General features: G+C 42.5%; 2 protein-coding genes across 2 annotated transcripts; both read left to right on the top strand.

Moving 5' to 3' along the window:
• The first annotated feature begins 13,961 nt into the window (after positions 1-13,961).
• On the top strand, positions 13,962-14,900 carry LOC149276434 (guanine nucleotide-binding protein G(I)/G(S)/G(O) subunit gamma-3-like). The gene is made up of 2 exons (XM_089503665.1): positions 13,962-14,060; positions 14,772-14,900. Exons 1-2 carry the CDS (start codon positions 13,962-13,964, stop codon positions 14,898-14,900), a joined length of 228 nt encoding a protein of 75 aa, XP_089359791.1.
• Positions 14,901-20,665: 5,765 nt separating this feature from the next.
• Positions 20,666-21,723, top strand: LOC149276433 (transmembrane protein 223-like). The gene is made up of 2 exons (XM_089503658.1): positions 20,666-20,990; positions 21,431-21,723. Exons 1-2 carry the CDS (start codon positions 20,666-20,668, stop codon positions 21,721-21,723), a joined length of 618 nt encoding a protein of 205 aa, XP_089359784.1.
• The last annotated feature ends 602 nt before the right edge of the window (positions 21,724-22,325 follow it).

Raw genomic sequence — 22,325 nt, 5'->3', positions numbered from 1 at the left:
TAATGCATGCAACTCTAAGAGGAAAGATAAGCAGTATATGCCAGTGCAGGTTCAATTTAGGAGGATTACATTTATACTTGATACCACTGTTCACGCCCTGGTTATATGAAAGTGATTTGGATTTTAATGTATCAATATATATGGCCTTATGGTGTTCTTTGTGTACAAGCAATATAGGCCACAGTTTATATATGTGATGCAAGTCACCAGTGTTCCCTCTAAGCTGTGCGCTTGTGCGCGCACACGTAGCTTTTTTAGAGAGCGCACACGTCCCAAAAAATTTTTGCACAAGAGAAATTTTCTGCGCACACCAGAAAAATTAGATGGAACATTGCAAGTCACATATATATGTGTGTGATGCAAGTCAATTGCCTATATGTGGATGGGCCTGAGCATTTTAAAGCTGTGTGAAATTGAAGTGTAGCATAAAAATCAGTGGGGAACTAAGATAATAAAAGCCCCCTCCCCATTGTTTATTGTTATAAAAAACAGCTCTTGCATTCCCATACATTTCAAAATGTTATACCATATACCTGGTAAGTATCAATAGCTCAACTGATGACCAGCAGCTCAACAGTGTTCTAGTTAACAGGAAAAAATGCAACCCCATCCTGGTACCGTATGGTAGAGGACTGCATTGGGAGGTGGGTCCTGCGGGACCCGCCAAAATACTTGCGGGCGCAGGCGGTCTTGCTGGTGCTGCTGGCGGGAGCGGGGGGTCAGGCACTGTACCCCAGGGTCCCGGTAATCTGGCGCAGTCCCGCAAGGCTGCCTTCTCGCTGCTCCCTTACAGTGTCTCCTCTCTTGCTCCGCCCAAGAACAAAACGGAGTCACGTGATGTGACGTCACTTCCCGTGACTCCGCCTTGTTCCTGGGCGGAGCAAGAGAAGAGACGCTGTGAGGGAACAGCTAGAAGGCAGCCTTGCATTACATTTAAACCCTGTTTTCTTCATTAATTAATATGAAGGGCAAACCACTGGCAGTGTACCTTATAACAAGGGCATAGTTTTATCTGCATGAAACACAACCAATCTATTGTATCGGTCCATAAGGATGGCATTAAAATAAACTGAAAAGGCATGGTTGTGTTAGCCTTCACAACTATCTTTCAACCCCCCTGGCAAGTCTCGCTTTAGAGTAATCCTTCTTACATTAGAACATAAAACTTACCAATCAGCTTAAATATATCTTTTGCATTTCAATTTTTGTACATAAACGTGCAGCTTATGTCCCCAAAGTTTCAGTAAGGTCTTACCTATTGTCCGGTAAACTGGAGTACACTTCCTTGAAGCTTTAGAGTAAAAGAAATTAATTGATAAAAGAGATTAATTGTCTGTCTTATGCTATTTCCCAAATTCACTGTGTCTGATTTGATCAAATATCTGTTTCTCCCAAGTAAGTAAATAATCATGTATGTTAAAGACGACACAAGAATATAATCAAGATGAAAATCCTATGCGTATGAGGGTGTTTCCAAAATCCTAAGTAAATTAACCCAATTAATGACCAATGATCACAGGAACAAACATATAGTTAAGCATCAATTATGTGGCTGACATGTCATGGGGTTACATGAGCTTAGAAAGCAGTTAACAATCACTTTTTTGCCCAGATGATGTTGCTGCTTTGCCATTGAGGCATTCAAGCAACACCAAAAATGGCAGCGCCCTGCCACTGGAAAGAGCTTAGGAAGCTTTCTTCTCTTAGCTGGCATTGAAGCAGTTTAGCAGCACCAGCTGAGGAAAGGTGGTTTTCTAAATGCCATTTCTAGCGCCAGGGAGTTGTCTTTTTCAAAACACATGCTGGCTTTGAATATAGCACTGCTCTCCTCCTGGTCCGAGCTTTAGAAACGATCAATGATCATTTCCGTTGCTGAGGGTGTGTTGCTGACTGTTGTCTAGTGTTAAAAATATATGGTTAAATTGCGTTATCTGGCTTCAGAGATGTCCCAAATAGGACATGGGCACATGATGACCAGATGGCAAACTTCCAAATTGAAAAAGCCCACCTCCCAAATGTGGCCCTTTAGCACCCAAATAACCCAATAAACCAATGCGTGGGTGATATTACTGTACTCATGAGATGTTGCTGAACATATATTGTTGTGACATATATAGGGCTGCAACAACTAATCGATAAAATCGATAATAATCGAAGATGAAAATCATTGCCAACGAATTTCATTATCGATTAGTTGAATCGATTTTTATCGATTATAAAATGAGGGTTTTTTTGCTCTGAAATACACCCCTCGTTTTATGATCAGTTTGTGACTCACAGCAGCAGTTCCTACTTACCAGCCCCTCCCTGCAATCACTGCCAGAGAAAGGGGCGGGGCCAATTGGCAGTGACTGCAGGGAGGAAGAAAGGGGTGGGGCCAATTGGCTCCGCACTTTTCCTGTAGCGTCCACATGGCTTTGACACTCATCCAACTGTGAGTATAAAATTAATATTTGGGCTGCTGAAAGTTAGTGGAGGTGGGGGTTTATTTAGGGGCCGTTATAGTTAATGGGGTGTTTAGGGTTAATTTAGGGGCAGTTGTGGTTGATGGGGTGTTTAGGGTTAATTTAGGGGCAATTGTGGTTGATGGGCCCAGTCTTCAGGGTGAATTTAGGGTCAGTTGTTGTTGATGGGGTGTTTAGGGTTAATTTAGGGGCATTGTGGTTGATGGGGTCTTCAGGGTGAATTTAGGGGCAGTTATAGTTAATGGGTGTTCAGGGTTAATTTAGGGGCAGTTATAGTTCATGGGGTGTTTAGGGTTAATTTAGGGGCAGTTATAGTTAATGGGTTAATTTAGGGGCAATTGTGGTTGGTGGGGTCTTCTGGGTTAATTTAGGGGCAGTTGTGGTTGATGGGGTCTTCAGGGTTAATTTAGGGCAGTTATGGTTAATGGGGTCTTCTCTTCAGGATTAATTTAATGCTGAGGACTAAGGGTTGATTTAATAAATTTAATAAGGTTAACTTAAGGTGCAGTTAGAGGTAAAGGGGGGCAAACTAAGGGGAATCTAAATCCACTCCACTCCACGCTGCCTTCCACATATGCCACTCCACGCTGCCTCCCACATATGCCACTCCACGCTGCCTCCCACATATGCCACTCCACGCTGCCTCCCACATGTCACTCCACGCTGCCTCCCACATATGCCACTCTGCCTCCCACATATACCACTCTGCGTCCCACATATGCCACTCCACGCTGCCTCCCACATATGCCACTCCACGCTGCCTCCCACATATGCCACTCCACGCTGCCTCCCACATATGCCACTCTGCCTCCCACATATGCCACTCCACTCTGCCTCCCAAATATACCACTCCACGCTGCCTCCCACATATGCCACTCCACGCTGCCTCCCACATATGCCACTCCACGCTGCCTCCCACATATGCCACTCCACGCTGCCTCCCACATATGCCACTCCACTCTGCCTCCCACATATGCCACTCCACGCTGCCTCCCACATATGCCACTCCACGCTGCCTCCCACATATGCCACTCCACTCTGCCTCCCACATATGCCACTCCACTCTGCCTCCCACATATGCCACTCCACGCTGCCTCCCACATATGCCACTCCAAGCTGCCTCCCACATATGCCACTCCACGCTGCCTCCCACATATGCCACTCCACTCTGCCTCCCACATATGTCACTCCACGCTGCCTCCCACATATGCCACTCCACGCTGCCTCCCACATATGTCACTCCACTCTACCCCCACATATGCCACTGTGCCTGATATACCTTATACCCCGATACACCACTCCATCCTCCCTAGACATGCCACACTGCCTCCCAGACATGCCACACTGCCCTCCCCACATATGCCACTCCACTCTACCCCCAGATAAGCCACTCCACTCTACCCCCAGATATGCCACTGTGGCCCCAGATCTGCCTTATACACCCTGATACACCACTCTGTCCTCCCCAGACATGCCACACTGCCCTCCCCACATATGCCTTATATACCCTATATGCCTTATACCCCCAGATATGTCACTCCGTCCTCCCCAGATATGCCTTATACCCCCCAGATACCTCATAGTCCCCTCATAGAGTCACAGACCATACTTTTATAAATAAGTACTGGGTTAATCTTCACTGCCCCCAGGATTTAGATTCCCCTTAGTTTGCCCCCCCTTTATCTCTAACTGCACCTTAAGTTAACTTTAATAAATTAATAAAATTAACCCTCAGTACTCATCATTAAATTAACCCTAAACACCCCATTAACCATAACTGCCCCTAAATTAACCCTAAAGACCCCATGAACCACAACAGCCCCTAAATTAACCCTAAACATACCATTAACCAAAACTGCCTCAAATTAACCCCAAACACCCCATTAACCACAGCTGCTCCTCAATTAACCCTAAACACACCATTAACCATAGCTGCCCCTAAATTAACCCTAAACACCCTATTAACCATAGCTGCCCCTAAAATAACCCTAAACACCCTATTAACCATAACTGTCCCTAAATTAACCCTAAACACCCCATTAACCATAACTGCCCCTAAATTAACCCTAAACACCCCATTAACCATAACTGCCCCTAAATTAACTCCCACCTCCCCTAACTTTCAGTAGCCCAAATATTAATTTTATACTTACAGTTAGATGAGTGTCACAGCCATGTGGTTCTGGCCTTCTGGGAGAAGGAAGGGGGCGGGGCCAGTTGTCACAGTGATTACAGGGAGGGACTGGTAAGTAGGAGCTGCTGCTGTGAGTCAGACTAAACGGATTATATAATGAGGGGTATTTTTCAGAGCGTTTGCTCTGAAAAAACCCTCATTTAATAATCGATAAAAATCGATTCAACTAATCGATAATGAGATTCGTTGGCAACGATTTTCATTATCGATTATTATCGATTTTATCGATTAGTTGTTGCAGCCCTAATAAAATTGTAACTGTGTTCTAGAAGAATGAAATATAATATAAAAACAGGGTACTTAGCTTTTTAACCCTTCTATTCATTCATCGGAACACATATGTGGTAGCTTCCCCAATTTCCTTGAAAAAGCCCCTTACAACAGATATATGGAAAAACAGAACAAATTCTGGGGATACAGCTTTAAAAGTACTCTGTAAAAAGAATAAAAACCACAAATGGTGCAATAACGTTTAAAAGGTTTAAGACAGCCCCCACTAGTTGTGCCACACTCACAAGATTGTAGTAGGTACTGCGCCTTTAATCTTAGGAATCCTGGAGGTTTGCTGGAACTTTTAAAACCACCTCAAAGTTTTAAAAACCGGTCATCTGCTGGATACAAACGAATGGCAGACAGGGTATCTTCCAAAAGTTCTTTATTTACAATAGCCCATTAAAAACACTTAATGCTTTAAGAAACTAAGTCCAACGTGTTTCGTCATATACTGACTTCATCAGGGACTAGTTATAATGCATCAAGAAACATCAGCTAACAAAAACTAAAAGTTCCAGCAAACCTCCAGGATTCCTAAGATACAGGTTATCTTAAAGGCGCAGTACCTACTACAATCTTGTGAGTGTGGCGCAACTAGTGGGGGCTGTTTTAAACCTTTTAAATGTTATTGCACCATTTGTGGTTTTTATTCTTTTTACAGAGTACTTTTAAAGATGTACATTCATACCTGAAGTAAAAAAATTATATATTAAATATAATATTTATATATTATATATAAAATATTACTACCACAACAGGGGCAGTAAAGGGATTAACAATACAAAAGGATACAGACGCCACTAAAATAAGGAATACACGTCTTGATTAGATTATCTCCCAGACATTAGTGTGCTGTGTGCAAACGGTTAGGAAATAAGGAAATAATAAATAATAAAATACATTTTTATTAATAATACGCAAAAGGATAACATTAACTGAGGGGTAGTGTGACTGTAGGAACCGTCACAGTCCCAAAATGCAGGAACCCCAAATGTGTTTCCGAGCTCCACAGTCTTTAGAGTCTCTTATGATTTGTATAATGTGTCACTCCTTACCAGGGCCCATAGTCTGTAGTAAGGAGGCTGGCACTCAGTCCCCTCCAGGAGCCCATGGCACAGAGGCATCCGTGACACAGCTGAAGTGTACAAAACTAAAAAAAAAACTGGTCCTTAAGGGGTTAATGTATTTTGCTTTAGTTTTGTGGGCATTTTTATACCCATCATTGTAAAAACTCCTCCTTAACCCCTTTGTGACAATGGCTGATTTTAACACTTCTACGGTGCTTGTGTTTACCTGTAATTTAATTATTTCCCGTTTACTGAACCCACACAAGTTATATATTGTTTTTTTCAGGACAAGAAGGGCTTTCTTTAGAACTTGTATTATATCATTTACTATAAAACAAAGTATATAATATGGTAAAAAATTTAGAAAAAATTACTTTTTCTGACATTTACTTGAACAATATTTTACTCATCTTTAAAAACTAATGAATAAAACCTGCTAAATAGATTCTACTATTTGTCCTGAGTTTAGAAACACCCAATGTTTTCTTGTTTAAAAAAAAAAAAAAGAAACGTTATGACGCAATTTGGTTATTTTGCCCCATGTGCTTTTTCAGGTATCTTTGAAGCTGGCCAATGCAATTTACCCCATCAAACCATATATTTTTGAAGACTAGACACCCCAATGTATATCACATGCTAGTATTTCCTTACACTAATTCTACTACCAGTCTTTGTCAAACTTTGTGGTAGTAATTTTTTTGCTTTTTTCACACATTTTACTTCAGGTATGAATTTACAGGTCCTGGTATATGCCACTGTCACACAACACCCCAATATGTGTTCAGTAACATCTCCTGAGTACAGTGATTCCACCGATGGGTTTGTCTGTCTGTTTGGGGGCAAAAGGGCCACATTTGGGGCATGCAAATTTTTCAAAGTTGAACTTTGACATTTTTGTGATCCTGTGCCCATGCCCTATTTGGTACATATTTGAGCCTGGCCAATTTAATGCTAGACACCCCAGGGTATTTCAAATGCTGGTATTTAAACTCTTTCCAGGCACCAACCTTTGCCAAAAAGTATTTTTTTGAGTGTATTTTTCCCATACATGTTGTACTTTAGGTATAAATTTACAGCTCCTGGTATATGTCACACACAATATGTGTTCAGCAACATCTCCTAGGTACATTGATGTTGGGTTGTTTGGGGGCTAAAAGGCCACATATGGGACGTGTGCACTTTTCAAATTGGAAATGTGACATGTGGTCATCCTGCCCCCTGTGTTAATTGGGACATTGTTGAACCCGGCCAATTCAATTTACCCCATCAAATCATACATTTAGTAGACACCCCATGGGCATTTAACATGCCAGTATTTTAACTCTTTCCATGCGAGAATTGTTTGAATTTGTTATTTTTTGGAACTGGATCTTTGATCGCCTCTTAAACACTTTCAAAACGGGCATTACAGCAACACCGTTTGGGTGAAGAAAGCGAACGTTTAACACCATGGCAGTCCGGGCACATCAATTGTCATTAACTGAATGTTTTTGCATGACATGTTGTCAAGGGGTTAATGTTTTTCCCCCCAAACTAAATGATGTCCTAAAATATATATATATGCATATATATATAATGTGTGTGTACAATATATCAATAGCAAATTATGGTTGAACAAACATAGCAAAATTGAGCTCTGGTCATGAAAGGTTTCTAATTGTAATTATACAAAATAGACATTGTGGCCTACTCACTGAAAGGATAGATGCCAAGAGAGCTTCTAGGAAGGTGGTTTTAACCCTCTCACTTAACTGTTCATTTTGAAGGGCAAACACTTGCAGGTTTCCCTCACTGCAAAATGAATAATTTAATAGGCAAGGAAGGCTTTGGTGCAGGCCCGGACTGGGACAGAAAATAGGCCCGGGCATTTAAGCCTGAGCAGCCCATTTTTATTTATTTATTGTTAAAGCCCACCCTTCATGTACCATCTTTGCATTTACTCATTCACACAAATCATTAACACATTCATTAATGCAGTCTCACAAATCATTCAAGCAATTCATCCACACATGAATTCATTAATTGTCATACGCATTCACACAATTCATCCACACATTTATTCATTCATTCATTCATTCTCATATGCATTCACACTACCCCCTCTCCCCATCTTATCTGCCCCTTCTCACTATGTTCCCCATTTTTACTATGTACCCCCTCTCACTATCTATCCCCTCTCCCCATTTCTCACTATCTAACCCCCCTCTGCCCCTTCTCACTGCACCCCCCGCCCTCACCCTACTTACCTTGTTGCCGGAGCAAGCAGCAACTGCGGCTGGGCCCGCGGCAGGACCGGACTGACTGGGCCTATGCGGCCTCTACGGCCGCATTAACGCACCTGCCCCTTAAACCCGCCGCAACTGCGACCGGGTCTGCCACTCTAAGGGGCCGGGAAGCCCCCACCAGGGCCGGCCTTAGGGGTCTGCGGCCGCACAGGGCTTACATTAAAACATCGGGGGGGGGGGTTTTAAACTTTATTTAACATCCTCCATGTTAAATAAAGTTAACAAAAACTTTATTTAACATGGAGGATGTTAAATAAAGTAAAAAACCCCCCGATGTTTTAATTTAAACCCTGTGCCCTGGTGGGGGCTTCCCGGCCTCTTAGAGTGGCGGACCCGGTCGCAGTTGCTGCGGGCTTAAGGGGCAGGTGCCCCTTATGCCCTGCGTTAATGCGGCCGTAGACTGGGCCTATTTTAAGGTAGGGGCCTGGAGCTGCAGCTCTATCAGCCCCTAAGTCAATCCGGCCCTGCCGCGGCCCGGCCCACCGGGCAAACGCCCGGTTTGCCCGATGGCCAGTCCGGGCCTGCTTTGGTGAAATGCATTGTTCTTGCCTCAGAACCTAAAAAGCTTCCTGTCCTTGAAAGCTTATAATTTATAATGATGAAACCTAAAAAAAAGACTCACTGATCCACCTGTATGTGCAGTATTTGCATTTCAGATAGAAGCATGTTCTTCAGAATAACTCAATAAAACAAATGAGTAAGTCTCTGGTTACATATCGGTCATTCCAACACAAAATTAATTAGTTTGTTTATATTAACTTTTTGTATCTCTAGAAAGGTACAACAGAATATATTGCGTTATATTTACCAGGTCAATAATTTTATTGTCATCTTGCTTGTAGGTTTGGTAGCATTATGCAAATAGAAGACCATTTAAATTAAGGCAGTAACCTTAATCTCAAAATATCAGGTATTACAGATATATCTAATATAATATTTTCTTTTTAATCAAGGATTGTATCTATAGTAATATTGTTGCATTGTCTATTTATGTAAAATCCCAGGTATACCTGACATGAATCCCTTCACTTCCAGGGGTTTTGTACTAATGTAAACTATATATTACTTTTTTATACCATGGTTACATGATTACATTCTTATGCAGCCATTTGACCAACAATCACTGTCAAAGTTAGCCATATTAATTATTCCCTGCGCTTTTTCTTCACCAACACGTCTGTGTTGCTTTGGATTATATGTTATGTGTTATGGCAGATAAATTCAGCCCTGTTTGTTCAGCTCCATCTCCAGATTACGGAAATATCCCACATGCATAGGATTTTTTGTTTTTTCTGCCATTGCAGGGCCCGATTGCCGATTCTAAACATGAGATTTTCACATTTTGCTGTACTGGCCTTATGTTTCATTTGGGCCTGTTTAGCATACCGTAATTAAAAAAAGGAATAAAGGTATACATTTCCATAAAGCAGACAATCCGGAGTATTTTGTTAGGAACTTCTGGATGCTGTTAGCCCAGCAATATTTTCCTAAGCTTTTCGCCAACACTTCTGTGTTGAGTAGGATTTTGTCTTATGGCAGGAACATCCAGCCAAACTTGTTCAGCAGCATATCCAGATTATGGAAGTTCCCTACATGCATAGGGTTTTAATGCATATGTTTTTTTTATGGGCTTTTGTGAGGGGGACGGATTTGCAGGGCAAAAACATAAAGGTTTGCATCAACTCCCCATGTGGCACACCCTTATTGAACTTTGAAAAAATGATCTTAATCTATATCTAATAATTTTCTTTAGTATGGCCGACAATGAAGCAATCATCAATGCTGAGTCCTGTCAGAGAGGGTCAGGAAGGGCAGTTGTACCTGGATTCCTTCCTAATAGCCTTTTTGTTTGGCGCCAGTGTGTGTGTATGTGGGGGAGGGGGGTTTGTCTTGCACATTTGGAATGGCATCCTTAAAGAGGATATCCCTCAGTATTTCTAGTTGGAATTCCAGGAAGGTGTAGGTCTTCCCAGTTCCACATTTCACGTACAGTTAGGTCCAGAGATATTTGGACACTGACACAAGTTTTGTATATTATAAATGGGAAGAGTCTTGACGCCTAAAGACACTTAACTTTCGCTCTGGTGTCTTCCATTGATCCATAATGATGGTCTTCAGAGTACCTTCATGCACTGGAAAGGTCCTCAGCTTCTGAAATTACCCCTGAAAGAACAGATCCGTCCTTTCCTTTGGCTTTTCCTCCTCTAGCTGTAGCTCCCATTGCTCCTACTAATTTATTCACCTCCTCCAAAGGGAAGAAAATGTGTCTTCTGAGACCTCCCCCTCCTGAGGAGACTCAGGATCCAGCTACCAGTCTTCCTCTGAGCCTGAAGAATCTTGATCATCTCTCAAAGTTCTGAACACAGCAAGAGTCTCTGGTAAGGAGGCTTTAGTCTGAGGCAAAGAACTTATAACAGAGGCACGCATCTGTTTAAAGGTGGTTTGAAGCTCCGTCTTCATCCATTCTTCAATTTCAGAGATTGAATCCTCCTTGATTAAAAGAACAATAGGTAAAAGTGTACATGTGCTACAACACTCTGTGGGAATCCCACTCTCCCACAATTCAACAAGATAAAAGACAGGTATTGGTGGTACAACCCACCAACAGGGAGCGGAGCGACAGAAGTAAATATAAACGTAACTCACCCCAATGGGTTATGCAGAATAAATGACAAAAAAGGATAATAGTGCACTCTGTATGATAAAATATAGCTCATTTAAAAAAAAAAAAAAATTATAAAAAACCCACATTCTGATGAGTCTGACAAAGACTGACTCAAATCATCAACGCCTGGTGTGATTAGGGATCATACACCCAATTCTACTTGAATGGAGATGTCTTGCCTAGAGCCTGTAACCCGGCTCCAGGGATAAAGAACAGTTCAGACTTAGGGCAGTATTCCCCCTTCAAGGTGATGAACAGCAGATTGGATCCAGCAGAGTGTATGGAGTATATGTATATAAATATAATATAAAAAGTTATGTAAAATGTAGAATAAATACTTTATTACATAAATTACAACACTATCTTAAAATATACTCAATTTAAGTGTCTCTGAGTCCTCCAATACGCGTTTCACCCGTGGGCTTCCTCAACCATAGTGCAGTCTTTTTAAATCCAATGCGTCCAATAGGACGGCTTTTGCGGAAGTGGAGGCTGGTTACGGGTGCCTCCAATGTCCAAACCTTGGCATAACTTCTTTGTAGGGTCAGAGTTCCCTCTACGCAAGATGCTTAATCATAGGTTGTCTTCCTGGTGACCGGGGTCAGGTAACTCTGGTTTATTTGAGGACACCCTGACAAAAAAAGACAGGAAAGGGTTAATAAATCATAAAAACAAGGAGTATGCGGGGAGAGAATAACCACCTTAAACCTACTTGGGCTAAGGTAAAAAAAAAACATACACCAGGGCTTCAGCAGGCAGGCAAGTAAATGCTTAACTGCAGCACAATAATTTATAGGTAATACAGGAAACATGGCGGGGACCCCGCCAGAATCTATAAAACGGGCTCTTCATGACTGCCCCTGCTGCCTGAGGGTGCTGACCTCAGATACCCTCTTCCAGAAACAGCCTGTCCGCGCACCAGAAGTGCGTGTCGCGGGACTCGCTCCCTGCAGAGAAAGCCTCCCGAATCCCCGCTGCTACTAATTAAGTACTGCTAAACCCGCTCAAGGGATATGATTTGCTGGATTCCACAATGCCCCAGTGTTAATTTACGAAAACCACTCGTGGTTTACATTCCCAACCAAAACCCCTGACTAAAGCACTCTCTGATATGGGGGCTACATATTGCCGGAGATTCCCATTCTGTAATTCGGCCTGGAAGGGGCCTGTTGCTGCCAACCTGAGATTATTTAAATTTGCTGGGCTTTCTAGGTATCTTCGATCTAGAGCACAGCTCAATCCCTAACTAGCTACTGGATTATTTTTGGGAAATACTCAATTACCTAAAGACACAGCTACCACAGCACATGGCACAACTTAAATCACACTTAAGTCTCCAGTCTCTAATTGCCATTAACAAGAGTTGGACTACAGGACCTAGCAGTGCCACCATTAGCCCAGCTGATTTTGGACTGCTGTGGTACACTCAATGGATCTTTGGGTTGACCAAATACATTTTTATTTATTTTGTTTGTTTGTTGTGTCTCTTCCACCCCTGGAGGCTAGACCGATGTTTATATATAAGGATCAGTAATTAAATTGAACTAATTCAGATGACCGTACTCTTGGCAGTTTCCACCTGGCGGGCATAAAGGCGCAAGGCAACAATAAGAAAGACTTCCTACATTGCCATTGAGAACAGGAATCCTGCAAACATTCAAAAGCTTGAACAATTTGCAGATGAGGAGTGGGAGAAACTGCCAGCAGACAGGTGCAAGAAGCTCATAGACTATATTAGTCAATAGATATAGATATTTAGTGCATTGGGATTTATACCTACCCTTACAAAAAAATGACCTTTTTTAAACATACACTATATGTCCTCAATCCCTAGGGGGTTATTTCACATTTGTGGGCTCTGTGACAGCCCAGGGTTAATAAGTGCCGTCTGTGTTGCCGCCATCCAAGAGTTAATGTATTAGTTATTGTCTGAATTCTGTATGTCCGGTATATGTGTGATTAGTGTTATTCCCTTTTATTCTCCTCATGTGCTACCCTGTCCATGTTCCACATGCCCTGCCCACGGACTCTAAATCCCTCGTAGCCCGGACACCGTCTGCCCCATCACAGCACTATTATATGGAGCTACCCCACGGGTGTTAGGAGTGCCCACCAGGGGTGGTCCCAGGAGGAAGCTGCCTGTAGATTCCTGGCCGACGGGACTTCTAGGAGAGCGGGGGTTAGCCTGCGCCCGACTACCTCGCAGCTCATCCCTGACGAAACTTTGAACTGCTGCTGCTCTGGGCCCCTGCAACCAATCACGTTGCTTTTTAGACAGGGTATCCTCAGGACCCCGAGCTATGCATCGGTATCCCGGGATCGCCACCACTCCTTCGGGATCACTCAGAAAACGACAGTTTAAAGTCATACGGGCATCGCGGGTTTCGCTGGCCTAAGTGTGGCGCAGGACTGTCTGGGCTGGGTGGGACGCTGTGGACATGCTTTATGGTCTTTCTCACACCTAACCTGTATATAAGCCTGTGTGTTTCCCCAATAAAGTGTGTGTTCTTTCCCTGGACATTAGTTTCGTCTAATGCTTCAGTGACCCACTATATCACCTATTGTCCTTTTCAGGACAATCTCAGCACTGTATTCAGCTTTGCCTCGCGAGCTGCAGTGCTACGTTCAGGAGGACGCTGGGCCAGTCCCTGGAAGCTGCCTCGCTAGTATCGTCTAGCGTTGGTAGCGGTTAACCCTTTCAATCCTGGCAGGAAGCATTGCAGAAACGATGGGCGTACCCAGCCGAGGTACAAAGGCGTACCCGTCACAGACGAAAGAGGGTACACTTGCACCGTCTAAACATTTGCCTAGTGCAGGGCATCTTGAAATTTAGGAGCAAAATTAAGGGCAACAGTAACTGTAGTTAAAAAAAAAAAAAAAAAAAAATCAGTTGCTCTGAAATGGTGGGGGTTAATATAAACCTGCACAACTGAGCCATCATTACATGACTCATAATGTGTATTTTATCTATAAGCCTTGTCAATATACTTTCTTTCTCCTCTAGGAAACACAATGAAAGGTGACACTCCTGTGAATAGCACCCTGAGTGTGGGTCAGGCCAGGAAAATGGTGGAGCAGCTGAAGATTGAGGCTTCCATGTGTCGAATTAAAGTATGTGCACAATGACAGACAGCTCACCGCACTGCTACATTGTTTAATCTGTTACACAAGTTTTGCTCACATTTGTACCACGTGAAAAAAGTTGTATTGTAGTTTCCTAGATTTGTAGTCATGTTACAACTTGGAAAATACAATCAAAACAAATATTCAAAAGGAGGATAAACATCTCAGGTTATTACAGACATGGAGGCCTGACATCTGTGGTAGGGAAACTATTTTAAAATAAATGAAAATAAGCGCTAAAAGGAAACAAAAAAAAGAAGCTTCTAACCAGTGCTCAGGGCAGTCTCCCTTAAACACACCCAAAAAATAGATTGATAATCTGGAAAAAGGTGAAAGTAGATGAGCTGTATGTGCTTCGTAGATAATAATTACGTGAACACCACCGTGAAAATATAAAAAAATATACTCATGTATCTATGTATATCGTTCCACGATTCTTCTTGCAAGTAGTCTCCCTATCACATTTCCATATTTTTGTGCTCAGACTTAAATAAAAGGCAATAATACATTTGTGCAGATGCATACCACAAACAACAATTAGCTATATAAATGTAGAGCTGTTCCTGTTACAGCAGAATACACTACAAAATGATGGTATACTGCAATCCACCATTCTGGTTTATAAAATGCGTTGGAATCTAGAACAGAAGTATAAATTCTTTGTGCCCTCAGCATCCATTGTTGGCTGCCTTTTTACAGGTTTCAAAAGCAGCCTCAGACCTTATGACCTTCTGTGATGCTCATGCCTGTGAGGATCCTCTCATCACTCCAGTACCTACTTCGGAAAACCCCTTCAGAGAGAAGAAATTCTTCTGTGCACTCCTGTGATATATCCCCAAGACAAAAGCACAAAGATTTGCAACATGTTCACAGTAGCACCTACCTGCACATTTTCCAATTCTACCATAAAGATGGCTAGAATTGTTGATGTTTCCAGGGGGGGGGGGCTATAACAAATAAATAAGTAAAAACCCAGAAAGTTGTTAATCACCTCTTGCTCTGTGGCAGGGGTTAGTCATGTCAGTATTTATTTGTAAAATAAAGTGAAAAGTTAACTCTTAATTGTGTCGTGCATAATAAAGAAATGTACTGGTTTCTGTGTATGAAGTAGGTTAACTCCAACCACCTGAACTCACTGATTGTAATTGATTTTTCAGTGCTCAAGACCCAATGTTTTTTATTTTTAGTATTATTGCTCGGTTTATCTAAACTGGATAAATTCACCCAGACACAACTTATTCAGTGAGGTCAGGGCACCAACAACACATAAAAAGATTGAGCATTAAGGATTAATATCTTCATTGTCACCAACAGCTTTTCAAGTTCTGTAATTTCTCTTCTACCAGCCTACAGAATATACTGCCAGGTTGCATCTCTCCCTGTTTAGATGCAGTGTTTTATGCTTTCTCCACCTGAAAGGTATGCTAGAAGAGAAGAAAAATAAACATTACTATTTATCGGTAATATTTTTTTACTCACCATTCTAAAGCCCACATGAAGATGAGCAGAACGCCAGTCTAAGTCTTAAGGAACAATGGTAAGATTGCTTTAAACAGGGTGACTCATTTACAGTCCTGTGCACCTATTGTACCAGCTTGGCAGTGCTAACCATTTTAGCTCATTTGACAGAAGCAGGTAGGTTTGGAACTAATTTGTAAAACGGTTACATATTCAGTGGTGCTGTGTAACCAACCACAAGAATTAAAGAACCCACCCCCAATACATACAGTGGATATAAAAAGTCTATACACCCCTGTTAAAATGCCAGGTTTTTGTGATGTTAAAGAATGAGAAAATCATGTGAGAACTTTTTCCACCTTTAATGTGACCTATAATGTGAACAATTCAATTGCAAAACAATTGTTGACAAAACAACAACTGCTGACACCCACCGTAAGTTCACTTGAGGGCAGGAGAGCTCCTGCCCCCAAGTGAACTTACGCTGGATGTCAGCAGTGACCCCTACCGGAAGGGAACGTCTAATTGTATGATCAGCCACTTGCGAGAGGCACCCTTAAAACACGATCAATCAACAGGAAGCCCACGATGCTGGCATCTCCCGATGCGGGAAGGTCAAGGCTCCTTGTTGCTGCAAAAGAGTCAGGACATACCTGTACCTCCTAATGGGCTTCTTGCCATAGGTTATAAAGGGGGCGAAAAGCAAAGGTAAGGGGACTGAAGGGGTTAAAAATAAATCAAGGGTTTTTGTTTTGTTTGTAGTTTTGTAAAATTGCAAAAACGTGGATTTTCTTTTAGAAAAAAAAAAATTCTCAAAACTTTGATTCCAATAGATTCAAGTGTCAATGATTAGCACCATAGCCAGAAACCCAGAAGACGGACAAAATGTATATCTTTACCAGCATCCTCTCTAGTTCTTCAATATCTTCTTTATCCATCAAAATCCTGATACAAAAGAAAGATTTGTTATATATATGCAACAGCAAAGTATAGAAATATACAAACAGTATGATTGATTGATAGATTAAGTAGACAGGTTTGTCAATAGAAACCCAGTGCCCTAATAATTCATTTAGATAATGCCCCTTACAACCTCACCACAAACGACCAAATATTAAAAAGCACTTAACCTTCTTGTGATTTTTTTTTTTGCATTTACAAGGGGCATGATAGTTGAGAAGTCCATTTAAATTATTTTAAACGATCTATGGAACTTTTAACATCAGATCATTGTAGAGGTGTTCCACTGCAGTTTCTATTAAAATGGTGGATTTAAACGTAAGTAAATGCCTATTAAAGCACTTAAAAATATTCAGCAATGTAAAAGCCACACGAGTAAGAGCGGGGTGGAGATGCAAAACCCCGCTGCAAGTAGTAAGACGATCCTGGCAATAAAGCCCAGCAAATATTGAGGGTTCACAACTAATGATTCTGGTGCTGGGAGACAGAATCCAACAGCCGCTTAATGCCGACAGCAGTAAAGTTGCTCTAATCATATAATACATACCGGCGAAAGAATAAACAGATCGGATATAATACTCACAGCCAGCTACCCACTAACTCTCAATATCTAATTACCCGCATAAAAACAAAACCCACTCAAGAAAGCGGTCTGCTAATTAATGCAGTCTCACCTCGCCAAATTGGAGTTGATTTGGCGCAGATTATTGGATACCGCTCGGGTCACCGCGCGAAGCCTAGATATTGCCTCACACAACGCCCGAGACTCCCCTCCCGACTGGGTGCTTACAAGAAGCCCCGAGCTCCTGCGAGCTAAATTATGCTTCTGTGCGTCCTCCATTTCCGGTACAAAACCGCACGCTTCTGTTTACTAGAGGCACACCATGGAAATGATGTAATGGAAGTATACATTCACGTGATTTACATGGGACGTACTAAAGTGCATATTGGGAAGATGGGATGATTGGCTGCGATGCTCATCACTATCACTAGGTGTCAGTACACTTTTTACACTCATGGTAAATCAAAGTATGTTCTTTTCTGTAGTTCTTGATACTAAATTGTCACGACTAAATTGCAAAAAGTTGGCATTTTCCCCATCAGATCCCCACTTTCTCACACTATCTACCCCCTCTCACACTTTCTTACTATCTACCCCCCTCCCTTCTCACACTATCTACCCTCTCCCTACCCCCCCTTCTCACTAGCTACCCTCTCCCTACCCTCCCTTCTCACTAGCTACCCTCTCCCTATCGTCCCCTTCTCACTAGCTACCCTCTCCCTACCCCCCCTTCTCACTAGCTACCCTCTCCCTACCCCCCTTCTCACTGTCTACCCCAGGGGTGTCCAAGTTTTTTCTGCAGTGGGCCACTTCATCAGAATTGTATACGTGCGCGGGCCGCACTCATTTTTCACTGTGAGAAAATATGGCCTTTAATAAAATATGCAGTTTAAAATAAAGTAAATGACACAAAACGTTTACTTTTCCTCTCACTGATTTCTGGGCCTAGAAAGTTTTGTGACTACAAAATCAGGAATAATGAAAAATGAAATAGTTCTATTTATTCTAGGGATGCACCAAAATGAAAATTCTGGACCAAAACATTCACGGTTCAAAACCGAAAATGACCCCCCACCTTTAAAAATAATAATAAAAACTCACATTTTTAATAAAAGTAGGTAACACGCCACAATTGGACCAAAAAAATTAGCAATATGACTTGACATGATAGGAGTGTGATTGCTAACAGCAATCACACTCCTATCATACCCAGGCAGCCAGTACATGCTGGTACAGGGTGGCTGTAAGTGATGTGCAGACCCCATACTGCTGACAGCATCAATACACAAGGGGGGCAGCTAGCTAGGTTTCAGCATGTACTGGCTGACTTGGCATGATAGGAGTGTGATTGCTAACAGCAATCACGGTCCCATCATGCCTAGGTTCCAGCACTTACATATCCAACCAGTAAATGCTGTAACCTAGGCATGATGGGACTGTGATTGCAGTTAGCAATCACACTCCTATCATGCCAAGTCAGCCAGTACATGCTGGTACACGGTGGCTGTAAGTGATGTGCAGACCCCATACTGCTGGCAGCATCAATACACAAGGGGGGCAGCTAGCCATGTTTCAGCATGTACTGGCTGACTTGGCATGATAGGAGTGTGATTGCTAACATCAATCACAGTCTCATCATGCCTAGGTTCCAGCATTTACACATCTATGCTATCACACACACACTCATTCATATACTCATTCGTTCACAGATTCCTTCTCTCAATCACGCATACTCATTCAAATACCCTCTCCACCCCCTTACCTGCACTGCAGCTCCTTGATGCCGCTCACAGGCTTCAGCAGAGGGCGCGGCCTCCCTCTGCATTCTCTGGTACTGCACAGAGGAAGCAGGATGTGATGTAATGTCACGTGAACTCTGCTGGGTTCCGGTTCCTCTGTGCAGTACAGAAGACCCTCCCACAGGTAAGTAGCAGGGCTCGAGGTGCGGACCGCGTAAAATCGGTTGCCCTGGCTGCCGATTTTACGCGGGCCGCACCTCGAGGTCTCGCGGGCCGCATTTGCGGCGTTTCTATTGGGGGGGTTCCTACGGCCCTGGGGGGGATTTCTTAATTATCGTTCCCGCCCGCAAGAGTTACTGGGGGGGATCTGTCCCCCCCGGTTCCTACGCCCATGTGCATAATCCCCATGTAAAAAATGATTATACCCATATTCTTAGCAGAACAAAAGGTCAAATGTGTTACTTAGCATGTGTAACTATAATATTCCATGCATAATCCCCATGTCAAAATGATTATACTCATATTCTTATCAGAAACAGGTCAAATATGTTCCTTGGCATGTGTAACCATAATATTCCACCCATAATCCCCATGTAAACAATTATACCCATATTCTTATCATAAATAGATCAAATGGGTTACTTAGCATGTGTAACTATAATATTCCACCCATAATCCCCATGTAAAAAATATTTATAACTATATTCTTATCAGAAACAGGTCAAATATGGTACTTAGCATGTGTAACCATAATATTTCACCCATAATCCCCATATAAAAAAATATGGATCCTCCTGTCCCCCCCCCCCCCCCAATTTACCGGTGCTTCTGAGTCTCCGGTGCTTAGTCCGGGCAGCGCGTAGAGCTCTATGAGATTCGCGTAGACAACTTCCGCTGCAGCCGGGAAGAGGTGCGGTTAGCAGCGGGGGTTTTTTGCGTCCATCGCACAGACCTTCCCCGGCTGTCAGAGATCAGAGTTCCCCGCACCGGGACGGGGACTCAGAAACACCGGTAAATTTGGAGGAGGGAGTGTTAAATGGGGGCATAAGGCATTTCTGTAGGCAGAGTGCTCTATGAAATGCCTTTTAACCCTCTTAATCCCACTCTGCCTCCAGAAATGCCTTATACCTCCCTATATGCCACTCTGCCCCATAATATGCCTTTTAACCCCCTAAATGCCTTATATCTCCCTATATGCCACTCAGCCCCATAATATGCCTTTTAACCCCCTAAATGCCAGAGTGGCATATAGGGGTATAAGGCAATTCTGGAGGCAGAGTGGCACATAGGGGGTCAAAAGGCATATCATGGGGCACAGTGGCATATAGAGGGTTAAAAGGCATATCATGGGGCACAGTGGCATTTAGAGGGTTAAAAGGCATATCAGTGTAAAAAGTGCACTGACATCTAGTGATAGTGATGAGCATTGCAGCCAATCATACCATCATCTCAATATGCTGTTTACTACGTTCCCAGGAAAATTTTATTTCAGCTTTCATATGCATTTAAATTAATTTCATGTCCTTTTAAGAACCCAGAGAAGAATTAGACTAAAGAAAAAACAGCGTATACAAAATGTTTTTTGGCATGCATGAATACTGCAAAAAAAAACAACAATCATTTAGAAGAAAATGCATCGGAGAGCGTTATCAGCGTTTGCAAGGTGTATGGCAGTCAGGTGACTCTGCGCCTAACAATTCGATGAAACCAGACCCTGGGACTACTGCTACACCAAAATGTGTCTGGTATATAGAACAACGAGACTTAGGTCGACTTTACTGACGTCAGCCGATCATTTGGCTGGTTGCCTCCAATCAATTACGACCTAATGAGTGGACGTCATGCGCTGCGTCTCCTGATAACCGTACAGTACAATGAACCTTGTCTTTTTTCTATGTGGTGGTCGGTTTGGGGCCCGGTTACGGCCGAAAACGTCCCTTACCCGTGTGTTATCGCGCTGTGTACGTGCTGATTCGGTCTCTCATGATGTAGTTTTGTTTGAACACCAGCGACCGCGCTTCTTTCGCTTGCTTGGTCTGTTTTGCGGCGCACAGGCCGGTTTCTGGGCCTACCTGGCGCATTTCGGTTTCACCTCTTTGAGAGACACCCGAGAGAGGATCCAAGGGCAAGAGAGGGATGGGCGAAACTTAGGCTCTCCACTATGGAGGGTAGGATTCACCATAAGCTGCCTGACAATGGGTACGTGTGCGAGAATACGGGTCGGGGAAATATAGAATACACAGAGCAGAGGGGCGTCACATACAAAATGGAACGAATAAATTAAAATGTGTATAATATATTTATATAATGTGTGTGTATTTTAATAAGCATAAATAGTGAGCATAACCTTCACCCACCCCATTAGTCTTTGGTTAAAATAACCCCTTCATGATAAAAAGGCTTTTGATATCATGAGACATATAACGAGAAGGTATTTCCATGTATTTAAGATGTTTATATATATATATATAAAGTAAATGCATTCTTGCATTCGATTGACTGTTATGGGAAGTGTAATTACACTTCCCATAACAGTCAATAGATCGCAGGAATGCAGTTTTTTAACGTGCCATTTATTCATTAGCCATGCCTTAGAGGTTTGTATATGATTCTTAAATTCTGCTTTTCCCCCTCACCAGGTGGGCTGATACTGGCGGCTGGCTTGTTGTTTTCCCTGCGTTCCGTTAGTGCTGTCACTCTGCACAGAGGAGGGGACAGAGTAACCATTGTCACTGCAGGTCTGTTTGGATTTGGCTCGTCCTTCACTGTCCCTTTGCGGCATATTTCTTCAATGGCTCACCGTTCAGAAGTCCCTGCCATGATACCGCTTAAGATCAAAGGGAAGCCACTGTATTTCCTACTAGATAAGCAAGGACAGGTATCCAACGCCAAGCTCTTTGACATAACTGTGGGAGCATATAGAAAACTCTGACACTTTTTGTGCTAATATAATATAGCATGTAGGGTTGTCAATACACAAATCATGTGAAAGATGGCTATAGCTATACATGACATACAATATTGTACTAAAATATGTATAATAAAAAATAGTTCATGGAAATACAAAGTAAATATAATTATATTAAATATCTTCTTAAAAAATCCTGCTTACACTATTAGTTGATTGGTGCAACCTGGATGCATCTTGGAGTTAGGAACACCAAACTATCGTAATTGTGTGGATGTCGCAAACGGAGTCCATTTTCATTAAAAGAATCGGATTTGAAAATCTACTTTGTTTTTGACAATGCATGCTTTTGTATATGGTATTGTCTCACATCTGTTGTAGAAATGGTGCTAGTACTGCCTCACAAGGCCCACTTGCAAAAGGTAACACTGAACAGTATCAAACTTGGTTTATGGCATGTTATTCGCACAGGGAAAAAAACAGGAACAGATATTTGCTCGATAAGATGTTTTTTTTTTCCAGAGCAAATGCTCTGAAAAATATCCCTCGTCTTATAATCAGACTGCAAGACTAATATCCAGATCCCCCGCAGCGCTGAAGGGGACCTGGATCCTCCTATCTGGTAA

Source organism: Sceloporus occidentalis, unplaced genomic scaffold (genome assembly GCF_023333645.1).
Source record: "Sceloporus occidentalis isolate IW3139 unplaced genomic scaffold, rSceOcc1.0.p SCAF_239, whole genome shotgun sequence".
Classification (NCBI taxonomy): Eukaryota; Metazoa; Chordata; class Lepidosauria; order Squamata; family Phrynosomatidae; genus Sceloporus; species Sceloporus occidentalis.
Note: the sequence above shows the minus strand (reverse complement) of the source record. Positions and strands in the feature narration are given on the sequence as shown.